Here is a 27,971-nt window from a genome sequence, read left to right as displayed (position 1 = left end):
TGTGATTTTAACCAAATATGAGTAGGCATTGCCTACTAATTGCCTCCTAATTGTCTACTAATTGGTTGATGATGTCATTGGAAACACTTATCTTCCTCTATCCTTTTTACTCCAAAACATAGAAACACGCCATTTTCACATATGTTGATGTTGGGGTGGTACTGGAGATGATGAAAATTTGGAAATGTCCCTAAAAATCTGTCCCAATACCCTCACACCCATGTGTTTCAATACTCCAGCAAAGTTAAGGTTCTGTCTCCTTTAAGGTGGTGGCAGCTCTGTTGCCACTAGTTTTCGTGTTTCAAAGCACTTCATTTTAACAGTGTAGTTTGTCTAAGGGGCAAACCTCCAGGGGCCCCCTTTGATTTTGTTAATCATTCTCACTCAGATATCATACTAACATTGCCTAAGTCATTACAAAATGTATAGAATTGCAGGAAATTTGCTTTAAAACTGCAAACATTTCTCTCCACCCAATGGCAAAATGGGTAGAATTGCAGGACATTTGCTGTAAAACTGTACATTTCTTCTCTATGCCCGCAAAATTGCAGGAAATGTGTTATTAAATTGCAAGGTTTTCTCTCCGTCCATGGCAAAATGTGTAGAAATGCAGAAAACTTGCTTTAAAACTGCAACATTTTCTCTACGCGCCATGGCAAAATGTGTAGAATTGCAGGAAATTAACATTAAAACTAAAAATGTTCTCACCACCGTCAAGAGGTGGCCACTAAAATGTTTAGCAAATCTTGCTTAGGGCCCCCAAAAGGCTAGAGCCGGCCCTGTGCAAGCGAGTGCTGCGCGCATATGTACTGTATGTACAGTATAAGTGTGTGTGTAAAGCTGTGTGTGTGTGTCTGTGTGTGTGTGCGTGCGTGCATACTGTATGTATGTGTGTGTGTTTGTCATATTTTTAACACAGTATACACACAGACAAAAACACACACTCACCACAAAACGTAAAGGTTTGCACACTATAAACAAATCATATTTTATACAGAAAATCTCCTCAATGGGATAAATACAGAAAAATAACTATTATGAGTGTATTACGTGAGTTTTATTGCACTGCAATGAAAGGCAGCCATACCTTATTGTGTAGAGAGGTAGAGACGACATCTGTAGAGAGTTCAAAAGGTCAGGTCTGAAGCCTGACATCATGGCTTTAGTATGCCAAGCGAAAACATATGCTGGCGAAGCCCAGCAATAAACCAGTCATTTATGGGTGTTACAGTAGATTTAACCCCTGAGTGCCACCCATCAAACCAACACAGAGGAACATCAAGGAGCGCTCACCCAGGCCACTCACCACCTCCACTGTCTTTCCTGAATAATAGCTTTCCTCAGGAAGAGAGATATGCAGGAGGGGGACAATGTATCAGAGGTCCATGTGAAAAAGTGCTAGTAAAGCAAGTAAAGAAGTTATGTAATTTTGTCATACATTTGCTGACATCAGACACAACTTTGATCAATAATTTGTGTGTTATGGTAAATGGTACAGTGAAGTGTGTAAAAATGTCAAGAATGTTGCATAATTGTAAGTAGAGAGGTGTTAAGTTTATATGTTTTGTTTGGATGTATACTTATCCTCACTTATTTTGAAATCATTGCCATCTATTTTGGAGCGTGTCATTTCAAGTTTTGCCTTGCTATAAGTTTTGTGCTCATAATAACATGTTTCAAGACCAGTGAGCCACAAGCCCAGAAGTTCAGAAGTAGCCTAGAGAAGAAGAAAAAAACAGTCCTGCCCTTTCTGAAGATTTCCTGTTTCATGAAAAGTGCATACATACTGTCTGACTCATATACGGCAAGTTCTGCCTGCACTATTTACTTTTGTAACCGGAGGCCGCCTGAGAGGCGCATGATAGCAACAGGCAGACCGAAGAAAATCCGAAGAACGTCTCGAATTAAAGTCTGGATATTTACTATTATCAAGGTTTTAGTAAATGAAAAGAAGAGGAGTTTATAGTCCGTTTTTAAATGGAGCTACTTCGTTTTTCTGCTTTCTGGTGTGGAACGATACTGTTTGGTAGTATTCTGCTAGAACAGAAGGGTGAGTTATAACTTTATTTAAAGTAACCTATGAATGTTGGTGGTTGGTTAGTGTTATCGAGGTAATAAAGTAATTATTGAAACATTTATGAGGTTATTGTAACGAACATTGACACGTTTCTTGTTCCCCAAGTAATACCTTCTAAATTGGCATTCAGATTTTTGTAGCAGGTGGTCAAACAAAATCCAGCCATAAAACTATACATTTTGGTGGAAGGCAAAATGTTCAGCTCATTTGAGTTAAAACTCGCAAATATATTGGCTGGTGTTACTGCGAATTTCTATGCATAGTAGTATTTAATGTATGCAAATTACGCAGTCAGTGTTGTTCAATATCAGGAATTCAGGAACTGTGGTACGTTATACCCTCATCCTCATTTTTTACTAAACTGGGGGTGGAATGTATGAGCATAATGTCTATGTTCAATAATTCAATGAGCACTAGTATTTTCCAAGAGGAAATCACCTCAGAAAAGCATTTGAGTGAGCGCCATGATGTTTCTGTAAAGAGGAAGTAGGTACAGTATATGTTGTGTATTGAAGTGGTTGCTTAACACAGTGGGAGGAGGTTTATCTACACCACCAGTTGTGATAGAAAACATGCATGGTGGTCCTACCAATGGGACTTTTCATTCTGATGTGCATTGTTGACACTGGAAGTGGGAATTATATTTGGTCTATCATTTGCAAGGTAGACACATCAGAAATTGTAATCTATTTGCCCCTGTCTCCAACTCCAACCCAATCCCAATGGCACCAAACAGCTTTGACTTCTTATAATCCTCTCTCCCTGCAATCATATTTTGCCCTTGGTGACAATTACCAGCATTCATCCACACCATTGCCCGCCTCCTTGGGCTTAAATGACATACACTTTGAGAGGAGTTTTTCTAATGATATAATTACTCCTAACTCTACCACCTCTCTCTCTACTACCAGCTCTCAGCCCAATATCATTCTTAGCTGTTCTGTTATAACCCTATAACAGACTACAAACTTCACCTCTGGCCAAATTCAAAATTGTACTCCTCTGCAGAACTTAAATGTAATGTCTTTATTTGTTTGCTTAAGATTTAGCAAGTCAGACATGTACACTACACCCTATAAATAGGAATAACAGAATATAGCCTAGTATCCATCTGCAATATCCTGACACCATGTTTACTTCACTGTCTATACTGCCTTATGAATGCTGCCAGCTGCAGTGGATGTGGCTTCTCTAGATCTGCTCCAGTTTCTCTGGTTTTCAGACTTGCAGGTTGTATTTTTGTTGCTTTAAGCCGCAGCTCTACTCCACCCTGCAGATTGGGAACAGCTACACTAGGCGTTTTGTCCTGGTACAGGAGTACAACATTCTCTCAAGTCAGTTACCTTGATATTCTCTGGCATAGAGCAATACAGTAGACTACTGCGCTGTGAGAGAGTTGGAGGGAAGAGAACCTTATTTGCTCTCTCTCCTCTACCGACTTTAGAGAAAGAGGGGTGATTATTTATGGTTGGTCACGTGACCTGACAAATTAGCTCTATCAGGTTCGCCCCCTGCCAGCCGGTCAAATACAGCGGAGACCCAGGCTGCGTCCCGAATGGTGCTCTATTCTCTATATAGTAAACTACTTTTGACCAGAGCCTATGGGCCCTGATCAAACGTAGTGCACTATATAGGGAATAGGCTGCCATTTGGGACGCTGCCCCAATCCTTCCCCATTTCGCTTGGCTGAACTTAGCTCTCTGTGACTGAAATTCTTCAAGAGGAAATCCTCGAGCTGTACATGCAGACAGGCCCAGTTAACGGCCAATAACCCACTTTCACTATCGGTTGTGTCACGAGGACGCTGATGATGCAAGTAAAAGGTTGAACTCTCTTCCTATGTGTGCAGTCTGTCACACTTAAACTTGTGGTTATGTGGTAGATCTCTCCCACCATCTCTTTTTACTTCATTTCACATCATCTCTGTTTTAGCAATTAGGAACATCTGATTTCGGTCAGTTTCAGTTTTTATTAATGCTAAAGACTCTCCATAAAGGTCTGGAAGGAGAGCAAATGGAAAAGAAGGGAGTGATCTGGCTGTTGGGTGCAAAATCTTTAACTTTCTCTCTCTCTTGCATTTTCTTTCTCTCTTGCTCTCACTTTCCAACCCCTCAGTGAGAAAGTCCTGAAGATTGTTGGATCCATCCTACCTTAGCCTTACAGGCTAACCAAAGTGGACTGTTTTGGGGCTATAGTTGATTTTGTGTTCGAAATGTGCTGTCTACATGTTATTGCGGCAATTAAGTAACTACAGAAAAACATTTATGTAAGGTAATCAACCGCTCACTGGCACCCTCCAAAGCATAACTCTCTGAATTATGATTAGCTTTTGTAACAGGTGGACAAACATAACCCAGCAAAAGTAAATTACACATTTTTGCTGGTAGGGACTATGTTACGCTCACCAACGATACAGTACGGCTATTCACTAAAGAGACAGTAGCTGCATCCAAAATGGCACCCTGTGCATCCAAAATGGCACCCTGTATACCCTTTATAGTGCACTACTTTTGACCAGAACCCTGTGGGCCCTGGTCAAAAGTAGTGTACTATATAGTGAATAGGATGCCATTTCAGACGCAACCAGTGTGTAAAGTTGGACCAAGTCTTCATATGATAATGCGACCCCTATGGGGTTGGGGCTGAATAATGTTTGCATACATAGATAAAGTCAAGAGAGATAGAGATGTCCTCTGCCCATCTCGCAGCCAAAAGATCCCTGTTCCCACATACTTCACTATGGTGATTGTGGTGAAAACAGCATTCATACTCATTGGGATTGTAGGAGTTAGACTCCAGTTGTTGCCATGTGTCTGAGATTTGTATCCGCTTACATCAGCCAAACAGTAGCATGCAGTCTAATGGTTATCAGGAGCAGCACATGCAGTGCAAGGACAGGCAGATAACCAGTATCATTTATTTGGGTGTAAAACATGAGCACACACGCACACACGCAAACACACACATGGGCGCACCCACACATTTATTCACTCTATTATTTCTCTCTTTCACTGTTTCTCTCTCTCTCTCTCACACACACACAAACACACGCTCCAACTTTATCTCCTGCTTTTTGATATTCACAAAGTGAATTGGCAAGACAGCAACTAATCAAATTGGCAAATTAGAGACTACTCGACTGAAAGATATACTGATGTTCAAATTTCCCGTTGCTTGTTTTTTTGTCTGTCTAGCGGTTGTCTCAGTAGAGATGACTATCAAACTCACACAGGCACTCATCACACCACTGAGTCTGAGTGTGAAGTCAAGTCTGAACACGACCATAGTAGATAGATGGCACTGCAGAATGTGCTGATTGTTCACAGTAGAATTTACACTCTAGGGAAATAGTTTACATATGGTTTAAAAATGAATGTACATGTTACAGTGTAATGAATGAATTGGAGAATGAATTGGAGAAGAACACATAAACACAAATGTATTACTTGCTTTGAAAAATGTATTTTGGAATAATTAGACTTAGATACATAGTACCGAAGAGAACATTCCTTTCATCTGTTTCAATTTTCTATTTTCAAAGTGAAATTGTCAAGTCTCTCACTAATGATAAATTCCTTCACGTAGTCTGGACTGAGATATGAGGTTAAGGTTTCACTATACTCACTGATGTTCAACAGGCCATACTCTTCCAGTGTAGGAAATGTTCATATTAATATGTAATATCTTAGATGAGAAAGATCGCCTTTCTGATGTTTGTAGCCTTTTGTTTGTCTGTGTAATTGGAGGGAAATGTCAGTTACCTAAGTCGAGCAAAGTTATCATCTTCGTTGGGTCAATACAGTTTAGGCCTATATGTGAAAGCAAACAATGGACAGGGTTCAATCCAAAACATTTAAAGGTAATTTCCATTTGAGCCAACATCTGCAGCGTTTACCTCGAATGCGATCTCTGTGAACACAGTAACATTGCCTTTAAAAGCTGCATTCGAGCGCGATCAAATTGAATCCCGGTCAAAGTTCTTATCCTATGTTTTAGACCCTCAAAGTGAACTGTACTCATTTGTAATAGTGAAGTAAAGTGTTGCAGTGAAGAGTGAACATATTTGACGACACGTGAGTAACCTAAATGAACTAACTAAGTAACCATATCCCTTTGTAAACTATCAATCTAATGTCTTTCCCGCTATCTCCTTGTGTCTCCACCTCAGGGGCCTCGTCACTGAGCATGCTGAAGCTGAAGCGTCTGTGTAAGTTCTGTGACGTTGAGTCTACCAGCTGTACGGGCACAGGGAGCTGTATGACCGACTGTAGCATCACAGCCATCTGCCCCCATCTAGAGGACGTGTGTGTCAGCATTTGGTGAGTGACTACAGCACCCCTCATCATCTCTCATTGGGAGTTGGAATGACCTTTAAACTTGACCTTAGGAGAGCATGCTGGGTAGTGGGTACAGTGACACACTATGACCATGTTAGTGAGTGACAGAGCAGAAATTAATAATCTTGCTTGGTGATTTGTCATTTAAAAACGACATTTGCCGTGAACAAGGTTTAGCTAAGTAGCTAAACCCAAAAGTGCCCCACCCACTAACCCCACCAAATATAGTTGCGAAATTTGCCTTGTGAATGTTAAAAAAGTGGAGAACTAGATTTGGCCTCCTGTTCGAAGCTGAAGGCAATGCCACTGTTTCGCATTACATTTACAGCATTAGGAGCTGAAGTCAGCAGAACTCCTAATGCCATGTTCACAGCAACACCTCTTAAAATGGGTTTCACTACATAAGCTCCACACCACCCAGCAGGAGACCTGAGTAGCCCATTTGTAGGTCCATTTGTGCACCTTCAGGATTATTCACTGCACGTGTGTGGTGGTATTTTGTAACTGTGGGATACATTCTGTACAACGTAACTTGACCTCTGTATCAAATCATTACTTTAATGCTTATACTGCGGTTTGTTAATTCTTAAAAGTTATTTTTCCTTTTATTACTGTATTTATCACTAGCTTAAATAGCTCAGTTTCATACAAATTAATTGGAGTGGAACTAATGGCTCCTGTTGTCATGTTTCCAGGAGGAAGAAAGATGACAATGTCACCATAGACACGATATGCCACAACCCAGCCCAAAAGCTGCATGGTCTGGTGCTGGAGGACTATAACAACAGCAAGTGTGAGATGAGGGAGAGGAATGGCATGGGCTCCCAGTTCTTCATCTGCTCCTGCTCCGAGGACGAGTGCAACAACCACCTCTTCTTCACCCCCTGTGAGTCCCTATGTAGTGCTATGTCACCTGCTGTGTAGTGCGATGTCACCTGTTAGGTCATGCTCAAGATAGCCTTTTGTAGGCATTATGATTGGTCATACGAGTGCAACGACCGTGTCTTCTTCACCTTCTGTGAGTCCCTATGTGGTGCTATGTCACCTGTTATGCCATGTGTTATGTAGGCTAGGTATTACAATTGATCATGTAGTTTACCACTTTTGATGTAACTCACACAACAACGCTTATGCAATTCATGTAAGGTGTCACACATGAATGCTAACATGTGTGTACTGTTGTACACCCTCCAAATGCAAGATTGCAAACAGGTTTTGCATCGTGGAGGCATTTTGGCTGTAGTCTTTCGTTATAATCTTGGTTCTGGAATCAAATGTATTTTGACTACAGCATCCAAGCAGTAATAAGACAGAGATACATTTCCGAGACCTGACTTTCCAGGGCCCAAAGTTGAAAGTATCTGCACATCGCGAACAACGACGTCATGGAAAACCATTTCCCCTCACCATGGAGGATGGATAGCTCTGCTGCACACCGTCTAACTTCATATTCACCACATAACATATGACAATACTGATAACTTGAAGCAGTGTACGTAACTAACATAAATTAATGGTAAAAAAAACAGCTTATGCATGTATTAATACAATCGAAATTCTCGAACCTGGCCCCAAGCGGGGGTAGGAACTAGGAACCTTTCCTCTGTGGGCCGTATCTACTGAGAGATGGCACAGGCACAGGGACAGGTTGCCTCTCTCTCGCTCTGCGAAAAAGAAAACAAACTCCACTGAGGCCACGTTGAAGATTTCAGACATGTGTTTTCCTGTCTGAAAAAAAGGAGCGAGAGAGTGAGTGAGGGCTTGACGGGTACTTGCTGTTCTGTATGCACATACACATTTATAGACATACAAACACACACACACACACACACACAAATTCACGCACACACACACAAACACAATCCTATTTATAGAACCCCAGCAGCACTTGTCACAGTCTGACTGTTCAGAGGACGTGTTAATGACTCATTTACGACCCTTAAATCCTAACTGATCTGGGATCTGGGATTTCGCGTGACATGTTTACATTTTACATTTTAGTCATTTAGCAGACACTCTTATCCAGAGCGACTTACAGTTAGTGAGTGCATACATTTATTTTTATTTTTTCATACGAGACTTTTGTTGTGTTTTATTATGTTTTTACGAGACTTCTGCCTTCCCCAGAAATAGGATTATAAACATAGCATATACATAAACTTTCACCAGATTACTCGGTCTAGCAGACGCCGACATCACTCCTTAAAAGTATAAGAATCATACATAGACTAGGTCTATAAAGGGAACACAATATGTGGTTGACTTGAGCATGGTTCAGCCTATTTGTGTGTTTAACAGACCAACAAGCTAACTTCAGCGTCGTCGCTTCGAGATGCTTTCTGACATTCCTCATGGAAATGTTAGGTTCCTCTGCTTTGCTGAAAAGGAGCAGGATGCTCTGAGACGATATACTGTAGCTACTTGGCTACTTCCTATTGATTTCCTAGTGCTGAAGGAGTGTAATGTACTGCAAGTTCAACTGAAATGTCAAACGTCAAAGTATAGGCTACTGCACATGTCATGTATCCCACATAGTCCTTTGTGGTCATTGTTTTCTATGCATTTGGTTCTTAAGGCCAATGAACAAACAGACTATTCTTCGATCATCACCTTTGTGGCCAGTCCAGCTAGTCATAGTGAGTGAAAAGGCCATTGTGAAAAAAAATGCTAACGTTTTAGAGTAGAGCATGATGGCTGAGGAGTTCTAATATTGTAAAGGTGTATAATTGTATAAATATTGTAGAATATACCTAACTGGGGAGCGGGCCTACTGTATGTTACAGAATAGGTCAATTCTACAATATTTCTACTGAATATGCTATGTGTTGTATAACTCATCTATAACATCTACCTTGTTGTCTCTTTTTCTCGCTTGTCTTTCCTCTCCACCCCAGACTCCCTGGACTCCCAAGTGGTGTCGGTGATCCTGGTCAGCCTGGTTCCTCTACTGGTTCTGGCTGTGCTGGTCATCACATCCTTCTATTGGTACCGCATCTACCACCAGCGCCGCGCCGGCGCCAAGCGCAAGAAGACGCCTCTCGACTTCAGTGATGCCCGTGCCATCATGATGGACGATGACGGCTCGGACAGCAGCTCCACGCACGCCAACAACCTCAACCACAACATGGAGCTCCTTCCCATCGAGCTGGACGCCCAGGTGGGCAAGGGCCGCTTCGCTGAGGTCTACAAGGCCAAGCTGAAGCAGGGCGCCACGGGGGCCGGCGAGCACTTCGAGACCGTTGCCGTCAAGATTTTCGCCCACGAGGAATATGCCTCGTGGAAGAACGAGAAGGACATCTTCTCGGATGCCGACCTGCGCCACGAGAATGTCCTGCACTTCCTGACTGCAGAGGACCACAAGGTGGAGAAACAGTATTGGTTGATCACGGCCTACCACCCCCGGGGCAACCTCCAGGAGTACCTGACGCGCAACGTCATCAGTTGGGACGACCTGTGGGTGCTGGGCGGGTCGCTGGCAAGGGGCGTGGCCCACCTGCACAGTGACCACACGTTGTGCGGACGCTACAAGGTGCCCATCGTCCACCGGGACATCAAGAGCTCCAACATCCTGGTGAAGGGGGACCTCACCTGCGTCCTGTGTGACTTCGGACTGGGTCTGCGTCTGGACAACTCGCTGTCTGTGGACGAGCTGGCCAACAGTGGACAGGTACAGATTCTTCTCTCCTGTCTCTCCTTTCTACTTATGGTGCATCCAAAATGGGTGCCATTTCAGACTGTCTCACTTTCTCTTACGTTCTCCTTCTCTAGACAACATATTAATAATATCCATAGAGCAAGTGCTGCTAGGCCTTCTGTTTTGTTACAGTAACTAGACAAACAGGCCTGATGAGTTCTAATCGAGCCATTAGACTGTTGTACAGTAATAGGACAGGGTCACTGTGACTTTGTTATGAAACTTAGTCATTGTGATGAGCTTCTTTAGAGGGTGCCCTTTTGGTGTCTAATGCACCCATTGTCTCTTCTTTAATGTTTTATAATACAGTGGGGGGAGAAACAGGGAAGAAATGTATCAGCCCAGGCTGTCAGTTAAAACTGCAATTGAATTGTAGTGGTACATGGTACTGTACAGTACTACCTCTGGAAGCAATCATGCATATTCTACTGTAAAAAGCATTAGAATACAGTAGAATAGAACAGAACAGAATACAATACAATAGAACAGAACAGAACAAAACAGAGTAGAATAGAATAGAACAGAACAGTTTTGATAATGATCCACTGAGTAGGCTAACATCTTGTCCCTGTTGGTCTCACCCTACAGGTGGGCACTGCCAGGTACATGGCTCCTGAGGTGCTGGAGTCCAGAATTAACCTGGAGAACATTGAGTCGTTCAAGCAGACAGACGTCTACTCCATGGCCCTGGTACTGTGGGAGATCACCTCCAGGTGTAACGCCATTGGAGGTAAAGTAACACCTCATGACGTCTGACCAATCACGTAACTGAGCTGCATTAGACAGTAGCCAATTGACAGGCAGGAGAGCAATATTTTTGATTTTAATTAGTGACCTTGAGTAAGTGATATAGAGGAGTAGGTGTACTTCTCCGTAAAGGTGCCTTAGGCTTGGGGCTCTGCCGCAGTTGTAGTCAATGGGTAAACAGATTCCTGAAATTCCTTTAGGACCTTGAGAAAATGTTTGTAAAAAATACAGGTGTTCACTGTTAAATCATCACAGGTTTGTTTATCTAAAGTTATTAATGACTAGGGCTGTTACGGTGACCATATTACCGCCACACCGGCGGTCACGAGTCAGGACGGCAGTCAAATTCCACATGACCGTTTAGTCATGGTAATTAGGCTTCTCCAAGCTCTGATGCTGCTGATGGTCATTAGTAGCCTACCAAACTAGCTAACTGCCTGGTACACAGCACTCTATTGTCCCTCTAATCTCTCTGACATCAATGCAAATCTAATCAAAAATCTAATCAATCAATTCATGAGAGCCCATGAGCTCATGTTGCGCAACATTTCTATAGGCTATGCAATTGCGTGAGAAAACAGAGTGATGGCCTCTACTAAAAAGAGGAGGATCCCATCAGCTTTCTATAGGCTAGGCCTACTATATTTATTTCTCAACTTTCCTAATATTAATCACATTGCTTCTCTTTACAACAGGAGTGTAGCCTACCTGGCTGGCATGAAAATAAACCACGGGAATAGCGTCCTCCATTCGATATTTAAATATGTATTTTTTTCCCCTGCCCATGTTTCAAGACAGGTGCATGATAATGGTCCATTCTAATATATTATTTAGTATATGTAAAGACAAGATTAAATCAAGAATAGTCTGATGGGTCACAATATTAGCCTATTACTTGTGAATTATATATTATCACTTGTGAATGATGCTCAGCTTAAGGCAAGAAACAGCCATGCCTTTTGTTTGCCACTTTTTCAAATCAAAATCAGCAGATGTCACATACAGAAACCCAGCCTAAAACCCCAAACAGCAAGCAATGCCGATGTAGAAGCACAGTGGCTAGGAAAAACTCCCTTGAAAGGCAGGAACATAGGAAGAAACCTAGAGAGGAACCAGGCTCTGAGGGGTGACCAGTCCTCTTCTGGCTGTGCCGGGTGGAGATTATAAGAGTACACGGCCATTAAGGCCAGATTGTTCTTCAAGATGTTCAAACGTTCATAGATGACCAGCAGCATCAAATAATAATCACAGTGGTTGTAGAGGTTGCAACAGGTCAGCACCTCAGGAGTAAACGTCAGCTGGCTTTTCATAGCCGAGCATTCAGAGGTCGAGACAGCAGGTGCAGTAGAGAGAGAGAGTCGAAAACAACAGGTCCGGGACAAGGTAGCACGTCCGGTGAACAGGTCAGTGACTCCTGGCTGTCCCGTAGCCGCAGGTAGAACAGTTGAAACTGGAGCAGCAGCACGACCAGGTGTACTCGGGACAGCCAAGAGTCATCAGGCCAGGTAGTCCTGAGCCATGATCCTAGGGCTCAGGTCATCCGGGAGGGGAGGGAGAGAGGGAGAATTAGAGGGAGCATACTTAAATTCACACAGGACACCAGATAAGACAGGATAATTACACCAGATATAACAGTCTGACCCTAGCTCCCTGGCACATAGACTATTGCAGCATAGATACTGGAGGCTGAGACAGGGGGGGCCCTGTCCGACGATACCCCCAGACAGGGCCAACCAGGCAGGATATAACCCCACCCACTTTGACAAAGCACAGTCCCCACACCACTACAAGGATATCAACAGACCACCAACTTACTACTCTGAGACAAGGCTGAGTATAGCCCACGAAGATCTCCCCCACTGCACGAGCCCGAGGGGATGCAAAACCGTCCAGGAAGATCCCACTCGAGTGACGCACCCCTCCTAGCGACGGCATGGAAGAGCACTAGTAAGCCGGTGACTCAGCCCCCGTAAAAGGGTCAGAGGCAGAGAATCCAAGTGGAGAGAGGGGAGCCGGCCAGGCAGAGAACGCAAGGGTGGTTTGTCAATCCAGTGCCTTTCCGTTCACCTTCGTACCCCTGGGCCAGACTACACTAGGACCTACTGAAGAGATGAGTCTTCAGTAAAGACTTAAAGGTCGAGACCGGGTCTAGTCAAGATTCTAGCAGCCGTATTTAGCACTAACTGAAGTTTATTTAGTGCTTTATCCGGGTAGCCAGAGAGTTGAGCATTGCCGTAGTCTAATCTAGAAGTGACAAAAGCATGGATTAGCTTTTCTGCATAATCTTTGCACAAAAAGTTGCAGATTTTTGCAATGTTACGAAGATGGAAAAAAGCTGTCCTTGAAATATTCTTGATATGTTTGTCAAAAGAGAGATCAGTGTCCAGAGTAATGCCGAGGCCTATATGTTTTGATAAGGTTTGTATTACAACTAAAGTGACAAAATAACTTCTTAAAATTAAGCACATTAATCCGCTTTACAACGGGTTTAGAGCCTAACTGGCATACATACAGAGTTTCAAGTTTGGGGAAAATAATTTTCACCATAAAAATGCACCTTTATAATAAAAGCATTACATGCATAATTGCATTTGCAGTCACTTTTTAGAATGGTGTTTTCCTGCTAATGGAACATTTGCGCTTATAGCCTACTGCCGTGTGCGCACTGCTGCGCTTATAATGTGAAGAAATAGCCTAATAGTTTATTATCATTTTAAACTAAATGTTCTGATCTGTTGCATCAACATCATTACTTAAAAACGTTTTTTTGATGCTAGTGGTTGTATTCATTTGGGATCTATCGCATCCCACAACTGTCCCAGACTATGTTTGGAATATTTATTTCTCGCACAGAATAGAATAGGTCAACTTTTGTACGATTGGGGATAGTAGATTGACATGGGCTAGTGCTTTTGCTGTTCATTAGGCCTACTCATCTTGTTGGCTGACGAAAAGTAAATGTGGACAGTTCTTCCAATATCTTTAATATGCGCCTCGGAATTGGATACGGACGCGCACAGTTGCGTCCCCGAGAGTCATGTGAGTGAATGGTGCTTCGGAGCTCGCATGTCACGTTCGTCATTAGATGAAACGGGCCAAGGCGCAGCGTGGAATGCGTACATATTTTATTAGAGAACTTACACAACGAACAAAAATGACAAAACGAAACGTGAAGTCCTCGGTTTAACAAACAAACCAACACGGAACAAGATACCACACCACACAAATGCCAAACGACTACCTAAGTATGGTTCCCAATCAGAGACAACAAGCAACAGCTGATTCACGTTGCCTCTGATTGAGAACCACCCCGGCCAACATAGAAACACAAAACATAGAAACTAACACCCTGGCTCAACATTAAAGAGTCCCCAGAGCCAGGGCGTGACAGCGCAGCTGGGAGAAGAGAATTATAATTATTATATTCAGCCCAAGGGCACAACGGCCATTGGCTGCAAAAGGCATGGATTTTTTTAGGGGGCATTATGGCCACACAAAGGGGATGGCGCAGGGAAATTTGAGGCATTATCAAGTGCTTGATGAAGTGTGTACAGCCTGCACAAAAAACAAAACTGAGATCATGCCAGTCGCATCAACTCTAAATTAAGCATATAGGACTACCTGTTCCTTTGTTAACCGCTCAACAAAGAATAGCCGCATGTGCGCACTCCCTCAAATCGTTTGGAGAAAATATCCTTTCTATTTTATTCAGCTATGTTCAATGGTATTCTTCATACTATAAAATAATGTCACAGATTTTCTTTTTTTTATTGTATTATTATTTTTTACCCCCCTTTTTCAATTTCAATCTTGTCTCATCGCTGCAACTCCCCAACGGGCTCGGGAGAGGCGAAGGTCGAGTCATGCGTCCTCCGAAACATGACCCGCCAAACCACGCTCCTTAACACCCGGCCAATTAACCCGGAAGCCAGCCGTACCAATGTGTCGGAGGAAACACCGTTCAACTGACGACCGAAGTCAGCCTGCTAGAGCGCGATGAGCCAAGTAAAGTCCCCCCGGCCAAACCCTCCCCTAACCCGGACGACGCTGTGCCAATTGTGCGCCGCCCTATGGGACTCCCGGTCACGGCCGGTTGTGACACAGCCTGGGATCGAACCCTGGTCTGTAGTGACGCCTAAAGACCGCTGCGCCACTCGGGAGGCCAATGCCATGGAATTCTAAGCAAATCTTGTCTGCTAAATGAACTTGTGAAGCCCACAGCCATATGGCATAGGCAGATCAGGGCCTAACATAAGGACAACTCAGAGTATGCTATTCTGTTCTTCTGAAATAGACTACATTTTCTTCATATCATATTTCTTTAGACCTGTCTAAAATAGATAAAGGATTTATTGTGAAGGTGTAGGCTATATTACATGGATTTATTAAGACCTTTTTAAATGTAGATGTTCTAAAGGTCTGCATCAGTGGCTTGTAGGCTATGTATGGAAGCCAGGAGATGCTAAATGTGTTTATGTTAATTAACAGTAAATTACTGTGAGACCGGCAGTTATTTGCTTGACAATCACCGGCAGACAAAATGTAATGATGTCCACAGCCCTCCTCATGACTGCTTAAAGGGCAATCAGCAGTCGCTACATCCATTTTTACCCATTGATTCTTGAAGAATATAACTTATAAATGTCTCATGAGCGTAGTTCAACTGTCATACCCTATCAGAACCCAAAATATAAGCTTGTTTTACTACAATGTTTGTAAACAAAGTAAATGTAAAAAATACTATATAGCCCAAAATATTGTTAAAGCTATCATTTTGATATCATGGATGGTCAGTCCTTGCACCCATAGCTTTTTCTACAAATTTAGGAGTGGTTACATTTCTCCAGTTCCATCCCTCAGCTTTTTACCGAAACGGACAGGGAGTACGTAGAAAACAAATATCCCAATTACCCAGGGCAGTTATTGGGAACATTGCCCTGTGTAGGGTGCCGTCTTTCGGATGGGACATTAAACGGGTGTCCTGACTCTCTGTGGTCACTAAAGATCCCATGGCATTTATCGTAAGAGTAGGGGTGTTAACCCCGGTGTCCTGGCTAAATTCCCAATCTGGCCCTCATTCCATCATGGCCACCTAATCATCCCCAGCTTCCAACTGGCTCATTCATCCTCCCTCTCCCCTGTAACTATTCCCCAGGTCATTGCTGTAAATGAGAATGTTCTCAGTCAATGAGAATATTCTCAGTCAACCTACATGTTAAAATAAGGGTAAAATAAAACAAATGTGGTGTGGGAACCATTTCAGAGAAACCAAAATGTGTCAAAAACACAATTCATCCTCTGTTAGTTCTCAATGAACAACAGCCTTCCCTTCTCTAATGACCCTTCTTCCTGTTTGTCATCTCTCTGAACAACACGGCCAGGATATGGGCAAATAATATAAATGGGTGACTATCCAATTGGTATCCTACGGCAAGCCACAGGGCCATATTTCATGTGACATGGAGGAATATGTTTTTCACTCCCCTCTGTGTCACTGAGGTCTATTTTGTCTTGCGGGTGATCCTGTTTGACCATTGTGTCAGAACGTTGATTGATCGAATGTTAGTGCTGGTGCTCGCCTGCTTCCAGCGTGGCCATTTCCTGTTTTCCCTTTGGTCCCTAGTGGCCCCTTTAACACCGTCAGAGCAGTAGCGCTGCCCCAGAGCCCTCTGAAGGAAAACATGGCGGCATGATCAGGCCTGTTAGACCCTCTCACTTTTTCCTCCATCGGCAGGGGGTGAAGAATATGTGTGCCCTGTGGGTACACCTCTGAAATGAAATTAGTCAATTTCCTGTTTTGCATGGAAGGAGCAATGCACACACACACACATATTGAAAGTACCATATTCAGTTCTATGGAGGGGCAATATTGGTCTCCTTTACATGAGGATGTGCTGTAGCCTTGCCGGTGTTTTACTGGAGTAGAAAGCATATTTGTGGTGTGTAGTGGCTTATGGTTACTTTGGTCCTACAGAGCAAAGCATTCCACTGAGTAGGACAACTCAGAAACCACATGAATGGTTATATTTTTATGTTCATTCCTTCATTCATTCGTTCACTCACGCACTCGTTCATTCATTAACTCATTCATTCATTAATGTATCTCTCCAAACATTCAGATATTCAGTGATTATTGTTTCCAATAACTTCTCTCTAACTAGTAATTGGATTATTCATAGTTTCAGCTTCAAGGCAGTAGACATTCTTTACAGACCCAGGACAGACACTATGTCCTCAGGCCTCCATTATCTAGGGCACAGAGTCTCTCTCGCTCTCGCTTTCTCTCTCTCTCAGCAGTCTCTTGTGCTGAGGCCTATACTCTACAGTAATAAATTACCCCCCCCCCACACACACATCATTATGTAACATACATCCACCATCCACCACTATTCCTGCTGGCACTGTAGGCCAGGATAGCATGGATTTACGGGAGAGGAGAAGCTGGGCGCCTTCCCACCCCTGGATGGGAATAGGACCAGTGGGGAGAGAAGCAGCTGGGATAATCCATGTGTTTTGGTTTAGTCTGGTCTCTCCCAGGCAGTCTCCCCATAGACTTGGCATCTGTTCCAATAAAAGTGGAGGGGTGAAATGTGTAGTGCGTTAGGAAAGCCCAAGAAGACTTTCCCATGTTGAAAGGTTAAATTGCTATTGGAATTTAGCTAGTCTCCCACTTTGATACAGCAAGCTGCCTTATTTTGTGTAATAGCGTTACTGTGCTGTACTGACAGTTTGTTTGGATATTCCCTTGGGGGTAAAATGTTTGCAGAGTTAGAATGACTAGCTCAACAAATCTACTATCTATGTCAGCGAAAGTGGCACTCACATAGCTACAGTACATGCATTTTTTACCACTTGTCATCCTTTCAATAAAAACTTCCCATGCTATCATCCCAGCTCGGTGAGTCAATCTTGATGGCATAAAACTCGGCTCACCTGAGAACACACACACCTGACGGCATGAAACTCCTCTCAACTGAGAAAACACACACACTTCCCTCTTCCCCACACACAGTCAGACTGACACATCTCAGTGCATCATTATAATGAGTGGGTAGGTGAAGCCGCGATGGCTTCCCTGTCTGTCTGCCTCAGACGCCACCTGCCTCAGTGCCTCAGCAGACAGATGTCAGAACAGTTCCCGTCGTCTCACTGCCTTGCTTGGCAGACTGCCACATAACACAGGCAGTCAGTCAGTCACTTTGTCACAATAGGCAGTCAGTCTGTCACTTTGTCACAATTTCGGGGCCTTTTGTATAATCTGGGATCTGTCACGCGGTACGAACGCGCCCGTCTGTCAACAGGGCCAGTTGCGACCTCGGGGAAGGCAGCAGTAGCCATCACAATGCACTCTTTATCCTCTTAGTAAAAGTAAGGACAAGTAGCAAGAAAAACTCTGAAAGAAAGTAATAAAGACAGCGTCCCGAGGCCGTCTCTTTTCCCGAAATGTCTCTCCCATATAATTTGCAGGGCTGGAATTAGGAGCGGGAAAGACGGAAGGGTGTTCCCAGGCGGGGTTAGGGAGGAATGGGAGAACGTGGTGTTGACCATCCTACTGTAGGAGAAATGCCTTCACTCCCCTGAGGGAGAAGAGGGTTAGAGTAGAGGAGAGGAGGGCGGCTGCTATCCAAATGTCATGGCCTCACTTCAAGCCTGAATGGGCCCCATGCTGTCTGTCTGTCTGTCTAGCTAGCTGGCTGACAAGCTGTCTGTCTGTCTTTTCGGTCTGTCCTTACCCTTACAGACAAACCACATGATTTCACATGAAATTTCACGTGAAAACGTGTTTTTGTAACACTTTTCACATGTGTAGTTTGATGTTATCACATGTTAATTTACATGTTGTCACATGTTATCACGTTAACTTCACATACAGTGAGGGAAAAACGTATTTGATTCTGTACGTTTGCCCACTGACAAAGACATGATCAGTCTATAATTTTAATGGTAGGTTTATTTGAACAGTGAGAGACAGAATAACAACAAAAAAATCCAGAAAAACGCATGTCATAAATGTTATAAATTGATTTGCATTTTAATGAGGGAAATAAGTATTTGACCCCTCTGCAAAACATGACTTAGTACTTGGTGGCAAATCCCTTGTTGGCAATCACAGAGGTCAGACGTTTCTAGTAGTTGGCCACCAGGTTTGCACACATCTCAGGAGGGATTTTGTTCCACTCCTCTTTGCAGATCTTCTCCAAGTCATTAAGGCTGACTTTTGGCAACTCGAACCTTCAGCTCCCTCCACAGATTTTCTATGGGATTAAGGTCTGGAGACTGGCTAGGCCACTCCAGGACCTTAATGTGCTTCTTCTTGAGCCACTCCTTTGTTGCCTTGGCCGTGTGTTTTGGGTCATTATCATGCTGGAATACCCATCCACGACCCATTTTCAAAGCCCTGGCTGAGGGAAGGAGGTTCTTACCCAAGATTTGACGGTACACGGCCCCATCCATCGTCCCTTTGATGCGGTGAAGTTGTCCTGTCCCCTTAGCAGAAAAACACCCCCAAAGCATAATGTTTCCACCTCCATGTTTGACGGTGGGGATGGTGTTCTTGGGGTCATTGGCAGCGTTCCTCCTCCTCCAAACACGGCGAGTTGAGTTGATGCCAAAAAGCTCGATTTTGGTCTCATCTGACCACAACACTTTCACCCAGTTCTCCTCTGAATCATTCAGATGTTCATTGGCAAACTTCAGACGGGCCTGTATATGTGCTTTCTTGAGCAGGGGGACCTTGTGGGCGCTGCAGGATTTCAGTCCTTCACGGCATAGTGTGTTACCAATTGTTTTCTTGGTGACTATGGTCCCAGCTGCCTTGAGATCATTGACAAGATCCTCCCGTGTAGTTCTGGGCTGATTCCTCACCATTCTCATGATCATTGCAACTCCACGAGGTGAGATCTTGCATGGAGCCCCAGGCCGAGGGAGATTGACAGGCCTTTTGTGTTTCTTCCATTTGCGAATAATCGCACCAACTGTTGTCACCTTCTCACCAAGCTGCTTGGCGATGGTCTTGTAGCCCATTCCAGCCTTGTGTAGGTCTACAATCTTGTCCCTGACATCCTTGGAGAGCTCTTTGGTCTTGGCCATGGTGGAGAGTTTGGAATCTGATTGATTGATTGCTTCTGTGGACAGGTGTCTTTTATACAGGTAACAAGCTGAGATTAGGAGCACTCCCTTTAAGAGTGTGCTCCTAATCTCAGTTCGTTACCTGTATAAAAGACACCTGGGAGCCAGAAATCTTTCTGATTGAGAGGGGGTCAAATACTTATTTCCCTCATTAAAATGCAAATCAATTTATAACATTTTTGACATGCGTTTTTCTGGATTTTTGTTGTTGTTATTCTGTCTCTCACTGTTCAAATAAACCTACCATTAAAATTATAGACTGAACATTTATTTGTCAGTGGGCAAACGTACAAAATCAGCAGGGGATCAAATACTTTTCCCCCTCACTGTATATGTAAGAGCACATGTGATCACATGAAAACGTGTTTTTGGAACACTTCACATGTTCACGTGAAATTCATGTGGTTTTTCCGTAAGGGTATGTCTTTCTGTCTGTCTGGCTGGCTAGTTTGCTGTCTGTCTGTTCTGTCACCCAGGGGTTTAACAACCTGTGAGGAACATAAAACAAGCGTCAGAGCCATCGCCACACGCTCTCAGCTTAATCAAAACCATCAGAGGAGAGGAGTAGAATAGAATAGTTTATCGTTCTCCAAGAGGGAGAGAGTGTCAAGCTGTGACTCTCATTGAGACTCCAGCATCTCAAACAGATGCTTTGTTGGCATCAGATCGGAAGCAGACTTTTGTTAGCTCTATGAGGATCTGTTTTCTTGAATTATTTCAGATGACTGAAATCCTAATATCTACCATACTGTAGATAGTGCACTAGAAATTAACCAATACAAAGTACTGTATGATGAATACAGAGAATACCACATTCCTATATGCCTGAGGGGTACTGTATGTCTGTGGGTTTACATTGGTCATTCTGTCTTCCCCTTTTCTTTATCTTATTTCAACTTTGATGTGAACTGGCACCTGTTCTGGTTCAGATATACTCAGGTGGTGGCATGCTTGCTCAACCACAGGGTACAGTTTGAACAGGAATCTCTAGAATGAGCTATTGTAACAAACATATGACTGGTTCAGAGCCTGACAAACAGGTCAGGCTCTGAACCAGGAAACCAGACTGAGAACTGATGGTTAATTCTTTAAATGTTTTATTTAACCTTTATTTAACTAGGCAAGTCAGTTAAGAACAACATTTTATTTACAATGACGGCCTACCCCGGCCAAACCCAGACGACGCTGGGCCAATTGTGCGCCACCCTATGGGACTTCCAATCACGGGCAGATTGTAATACAGCCTGGAATCGAACCAGGGTCTGTAGTGACACCTCTAGCACTGAGATGCAGTGCCTTAGACTGCTGCGCCACTCAGGAGCATGAGGGAGAGAGAGGCGGTGTGGTGATGAGATCCAATAAAGACATTAACCGTCTGGCCATGAGTATAAACCTATGGAAACATGTCTGGCTGCCAAAAATGTACTGTATTAACATTACAAACCAGCAAGAGGAAGTCAATGGAAAACACCAGAGCGGGAATGATGAGACATTTTCTTGATTCACTTGTTGAGACTATTTCAGACTTTTCTCATGTCCTATGACAACTCACAGTGAGTGAAAAAGACAATATGTCAGTTATCATCAAAGGTGTTATTAACAGTTCTAATACAGGTATATGAGTCAATAGGAAAGTGATATGTGCTTAAAGCCTTTAGACCCCAATAGAATTCTAGAATGCTGCTGTAGATTACTGAGAATTTTCAAGATAAAGCTCATTTTCTCACACATTTCAAACAAACAGACATAGCTCGAAAACAAAAAACAAATGACAATTACAAGTTTACTTACTTTTAAAGAGCACAACCTCTTCATTAATATGACACCACATTCATGTCAATAGGGAGAATTAGAGGGAGCATACTTAAGTTCACACAGGACACCAGATAAGACAGGAGAATTTCACCAGATATAACAGTCTGACCCTAGCTCCGCGGCACATAGACTATTGCAGCATAGATACTGGAGGCTGAGACAGGGGGGGCCCTGTCCGACGATACCCCCGGACAGGGCCAACCAGGCAGGATATAACCCCACCCACTTTGCCAAAGTACAGCCCTCACACAACTAGAGGGATATCACCAGACTACCAACTTACTACCATGAGACAAGGCTGAGTATAGCCCATGAAGATCTCCTCCACCGCACGAGCCTGAGGGGGCGCAAAACCGGACAGGAAGATCATGTCAGTGACTCAACCCACTCAAGCTGAGTATAGCGGAAAAAAACCTGGCACGAAGTGACGCATCCCTCCTAGGGACGGCATGGAAGAGCACTAGTAAGCCAGTGACTCAGCCCCCGTAATAGGGTCAGAGGCAGAGAATCCCAGTGGAGAGAGGGGAGCCGGCCAGGCAGAGAACGCAAGGCTGGTTTGTCACTCCAGTGCCTTTCCATTCACCTTTGTACCCCTGGGCCAGACTACACTAGGACCTACTGAAGAGATTAGTCTTCAGTAAAGACTTAAAGGTCGAGACCGAGTCTGCGTCTCTCACATGGATCGGCAGACCGTTCCATAAAAATGTAGCTCTATAGGAGAAAGCCTTGCCTCCAGCTGTTTGTTTAGAAATACTAGGGACAATAAGGAGGCCTGCATCTTGTGATCGTAGCATACGTGTAGGTATGTACGGCAGTACCAATTCTAGCAGCCGTATTTAGCTCTAACAGAAGTTTATTTAGTGCTTTATCTTGGTAGCTGGAGAGTAGAGCATTGCAGTAGTCTAATCTAGAAGTGACAAAAGCATTAGACTACTGCAATGCTCTACTCTCCGGCTACCCAGATAAAGCGTGGGGACTTAGCAATTCATATGGCATATTTTGGGAGTTATTGTTTTAGAATAAGACGATAAACAAAATTGCACAATTGTTTTAGAAATTGGCTCCCACTTGTGCTCCGATTACAGTACCCCAAAACTGTCAAAGGAAGAAAAGAAAGGTCCTCTAACGTTATTCCTTTACTCGCTTGAATAATGACAGATGGGCGGGTGGCTGGGTGGGTGTAGTTTTCTAAAACACTGAAACGAGGGAAATGTTCTTGTCAAAAACAGGAAGCTCCTGCCTGTGGAGTCAGCTGTTGGCCCAAGCCGTGACCTAGTGTCCGATTCCTGTCTGTGTGCATCTGGACTTCCTGTGAGGCCTCTCTTCTGGGCAGGGACCGCCTGTTTCTCATCTGTCAGACGGAATTCACTCAGAATTGAACAGTATTACAGGACTGTACAGGGAAATAGCGCATCAGCTTTAAAGGGCAAATGCAGCAATTTTTTTATCTCAATATCAAATAATTTCTGGTTAACAATTAAGTACCTTACTTTGATTGTTTTCAATTAAAATGGTCAAAAAGAAACAAAAATAGCTGGCCAAAACTCTATCCGACCAAAACAGGCAGACATTTCAGGCAGTCTTTTCAAGCAGCGCTTACACTAAAAGGGCATTATCATCATTTTCACAATTTCACAGTATTATTCCAACCTCATAGTGTAGAAATACACTGCTCAAAAAAATAAAGGGAACACTAAAATAACACTTCCTAGATCTGAATGAATGAAATAATCTTATTAAATACTTTTTTCATTACATAGTTGAATGTGCTGACAACAAAATCACACAAAAATTATCAATGGAAATCAAATGTATCAACCCATGGAGGTCTGGATTTGGAGTCACCCTCAAAATTAAAGTGGAAAACCACACTACAGGCTGATCCAACTTTGATGTAATGTCCTTAAAACAAGTCAAAATGAGGCTCAGTAGTGTGTGTGGCCTCCACCTGCCTGTATGACCTCCCAACAACACCTGGGCATGCTCCTGATGAGGTGGCGGATGGTCTCCTGAGGGATCTCCTCCCAGACCTGGACTAAAGCATCCGCCAACTCCTGGACAGTCTGTGGTGCAACATGGCGTTGGTGGATGGAACGAGACATGATGTCCCAGATGTGCTCAATTGGATTCAGGTCTGGGGAACGGGCGGGCCAGTCCATAGCATCAATGCCTTCCTCTTGCAGGAACTGCTGACACACTCCAGCCACATGAGGTCTAGCATTGTCTTGCATTAGGAGGAACCCAGGGTCAACCGCACCAGCATATGGTCTCACAAGGGGTCTGAGGATCTCATCTTGGTACCTAATGGCAGTCAGGCTACCTCTGGCGAGCACATGGAGGGCTGTGCGGCCCCCCAAAGAAATGCCACCCCACACCATGACTGACCCACCGCCAAACCGGTCATGCTGGAGGATGTTGCAGGCAGCAGAACGTTCTCCACGGCGTCTCCAGACTCTGTCACGTCTGTCACGTGCTCAGTGTGAACCTGCTTTCATCTGTGAAGAGCACAGGGCGCCAGTGGCGAATTTGCCAATCTTGGTGTTCTCTGGCAAATGCCAAACGTCCTGCACGGTGTTGGGCTGTAAGCACAACCCCCACCTGTGGACGTCGGGCCCTCATACCACCCTCATGGAGTCTGTTTCTGACCGTTTGAGCAGACACATGCACATTTGTGGCCTGCTGGAGGTCATTTTGCAGGGCTCTGGCAGTGCTCTTCCTGCTCCTCCTTGCACAAAGGCGGAGGTAGCAGTCCTGCTGCTGGGTTGTTGCCCTCCTACGGCCTCCTCCACGTCTCCTGATGTACTGGTCTGTCTCCTGGTAGCGCCTCCATGCTCTGGACACTACGCTGACAGACACAGCAAACCTTCTTGCCACAGCTCGCATTGATGTGCCATCCTGGATGAGCTGCACTACCTGAGTCACTTGTGTGGGTTGTAGACTCCGTCTCATGCTACCACTAGAGTGAAAGCACCGCCAGCATTCAAAAGTGACCAAAACATCAGTCAGGAAGCATAGGAACTGAGAAGTGGTCTGTGGTCACCACCTGCAAAACCAGTCCTTTATTGGGGGTGTCTTGCTAATTGCCGATAATTTCCACCTGTTGTCTATTCCATTTGCACAACAGCATGTGAAATGTATTGTCAATCAGTGTTGCTTCCTAAGTTGACAGTTTGATTTCACAGAAGTGTGATTGACTTGGAGTTACATTGTGTTGTTTAAGTGTTCCCTTTATTTTTTTGAGCAGTGTATATATAAAACACAGGGAAATCAAGTTTTTCAGTGCACTGGGCCTTTAAGAGAAAAGGAGGGAGCTGTTTCTTAACAGGTCAACTCATCATTGTTTTGATTGATTGTGGGATTGTGTTGAGAGATGGGAAAGGTTTTCATTATGATTCATATAATATTTCCATGTCTTCATTCTATTCATGGTAGCATTACTAAACTAATGCAAACGTGAAACAATAGTTACAGTACAGGTATTCAATGTGGAGATATTTCTTAATACCACAGTGCCATTGACCCTGAATAACCCTGTTGTTTTCAGTTGGCTCTGTCTCATTCCTGTTCCATGTCATTTTACAATAATGTTTTTGCAATACGGAGCTATTGAGGATAATTGACTTACTCGCATACCATTCTTTTATCGTCGGAAATTTCCTGGAAAATGACTTTTAGTTCCATTTCAGCACTCAGTTCTCACACAGTTTTCGTCAGGCTACTTTAGTTACCCCCTTTGGACTTTCTGAAACTAATGTTTTTATACAAGAGCTCCACTCTTCATAGTAAACTTGAGTTTGATTTGTTGCTCTACCCAAAGGACAGATCAGATCAATGTAAAGATAAATAGTTCTCTGCATAGTCCCAAGCCAACTCTTTGAAATTGTGCCTTGAGTAAACTTTATTTCAGCATAGGGCTAGACGAGCATCTTGGATGCCACGTTATAAGATAGCTGACACTGAGCCAACGCTGAGTTGTTGAGTTGTTTCTAGCACATTCTCACCGAGACCTAATGCAATAATATTGACTGTTTTTCTCTGGCAGGTTTTCCCTGGCCCCTCATCCTATAAACCTATAACATATGTATCTTTTGACTTCTGTGTCTCCCTGTTTCTGCTTGCGTATACAAACTTTATTGTCTACTTTCATGGAAAATCATTTAGTGAGGGCAGAGCTACATTGGAATATACACAAAACAATACATGGCTCTGTGTGTGTATCTTTCTGAACCTACCTCTAGTAACCTGTAACATATGTATATTTCGACATCTGTATCTCACTGGCTCCTGTTTTAAATATACGGCTCTGTGTGTGTTTGTGTACAGAGGTGAAGGACTATGAGCCACCCTTCGGTAAGGTGAGGGAGCACCCGTGTGTGGAGAGTATGAAGGACAGCGTTCTCAGAGACAGAGGGAGGCCAGAGATCCCCAACAGCTGGATCAACCACCCAGTAAGTAACAAGGCCTGCTTTCATTATGAACTCACTCACTGATGTATCCTTACACACACATAGGACTATATACACACACACGCACACACACACTGCAAGTGCATAATGCACACATGCACAGAATAATTATTGATTTTTTTTTTACAATAATGATGATTAGGTTGAAGTTGCCCCTAATCACGGATACAGGTTCAGCTATTTTTTTCATAGGATAATCGGATTTTAGATCTGTGATTAGGGCTAACATCTCTCTCTACCTACTCCAGTATCTGTCTACTACTGCTGACAGTGTGTCTCTGTGCTCCACTGCGCCTCCCTCAGGGCATCCAGGTGGTGTGCGGCACCATAGACGAGTGCTGGGACCACGACCCTGAGGCCAGGCTGACTGCTCAGTGTGTGGCCGAACGCTTCAACGACATGGAGCACCCAGACAAGCTGTCTGGACGCAGCAATTCTGAGGAGAAGATCCCCCAGGACGTCTCTGTGACGGAGATTGAAGAGATTGAGAAGTAGGAAGTATGCCTCAGAAACTACAATGCCCCCTACTGGGGAGGCTGATAACTACAAGCAACAAGCAGCTGAGATAGATTCAAGTGGAGAGTCTGTGTATGTGCTCTGTGTATTTGTCTTCTTTGTGACTCCAAGGAGCAAACAGATTGGCTGTGGTGTGTCATGGATGTAAAAGGTAACAAAACTGAACAAACCAATCAGAAAGGAAGGGATTTGTGTTTTTAAAGATGTACAGCAGTTGCTCCAAAGACAGATCAAAGCCATGACTGGACTGGGGAAAATATACAGCCCTCGTAACTAAATACTGTTTGCACTTTATTTATATCTATGCATACCAAATGATGTATATTCAGTTACTGTATATTCATGATGACAATACAGTGCAGTTATAGGAAAGAGGGGTACCATTGTATGTGGAAAAATAAGAGAGCAGTCAATACTGGTAACACTAATAACATTTGAGCCAGTTTTCGACTGGTTGTTTTCGACATTTTTAAAGGTGGCATTGGATGACAAAAGGGACTGGAGGATAGCGCTATATAAAAAACCAAGGTGAAAGTTTCATTTCTGGAAGCACGGTATGATAAAAGGACCGAGCTATGAAATAGAAAATTATTCCAGGCCAATAAGCCCAGGGGAATACTGATATGATATCCCAAGGACTATGAACTGTAAAATAAATACTGAATTCAGCCAGCCCTGGATGAGAAAAGGGGGAATATAGATATTTTTACCCAGAGGAACCCAGAGCTATAAAGAAAGTCTATTTAATCAACGGAGAATGATAAAGGGAATACAGATATCATAACAAAAGGACTGAACTGGAAGTACAGTACATGGAGTTTCAGCCCAGCAGTAACTGCTAGAAGACATTTAAATGTAATGACAAGGAAGGGAACTTGATCCTTTCTAAATTAAAGATCTCTAAACCCTGTCTATGTATAATATTAAAAGCCTTAATTAAAAATGTTCAGTATTCTACTCTTTTAAAGATGGCGTCTTTTAATTTTCTTGCCGTAGAATTAAATGTTCTCTTTTTCTTGCTGTCTGTTATTCACCTTGACCTGACTTTAGGTCTGCGGTTTGATTGAATAACCTCAGGTAGCGCATGTCCATTCTCTTTTAGCAAAAGGGATACAGTGTCTTCAGCTTGCTCTCTACCCACAGTGTTGAATGCTCACAATGCGTGGACTACTCCAATGTGTGGACTACTG

The 27,971-nt window shown here is 43.5% G+C and overlaps 1 protein-coding gene across 1 annotated transcript; it reads left to right on the top strand.

Moving 5' to 3' along the window:
• Positions 1-1,826: 1,826 nt before the first annotated feature.
• LOC311132176 (TGF-beta receptor type-2-like) lies at positions 1,827-27,741 on the top strand. The gene is made up of 7 exons (XM_084165395.1): positions 1,827-2,050; positions 6,246-6,396; positions 7,110-7,300; positions 9,309-10,081; positions 10,697-10,838; positions 26,123-26,247; positions 26,569-27,741. The coding sequence occupies exons 1-7, from the start codon at positions 1,978-1,980 to the stop codon at positions 26,758-26,760; spliced, it is 1,647 nt and encodes a 548-aa protein (XP_084021521.1). The 5' UTR covers positions 1,827-1,977; the 3' UTR covers positions 26,761-27,741.
• The last annotated feature ends 230 nt before the right edge of the window (positions 27,742-27,971 follow it).

The sequence above is a fragment of the Coregonus lavaretus genome, assembly GCF_964263955.1.
Source record: "Coregonus lavaretus genome assembly, chromosome: 7".
NCBI lineage: Eukaryota > Metazoa > Chordata > Actinopteri > Salmoniformes > Salmonidae > Coregonus > Coregonus lavaretus.
The sequence above is the reverse complement of the archived record's forward strand: the minus strand, read 5'-3'. Positions and strand labels throughout refer to the sequence as shown.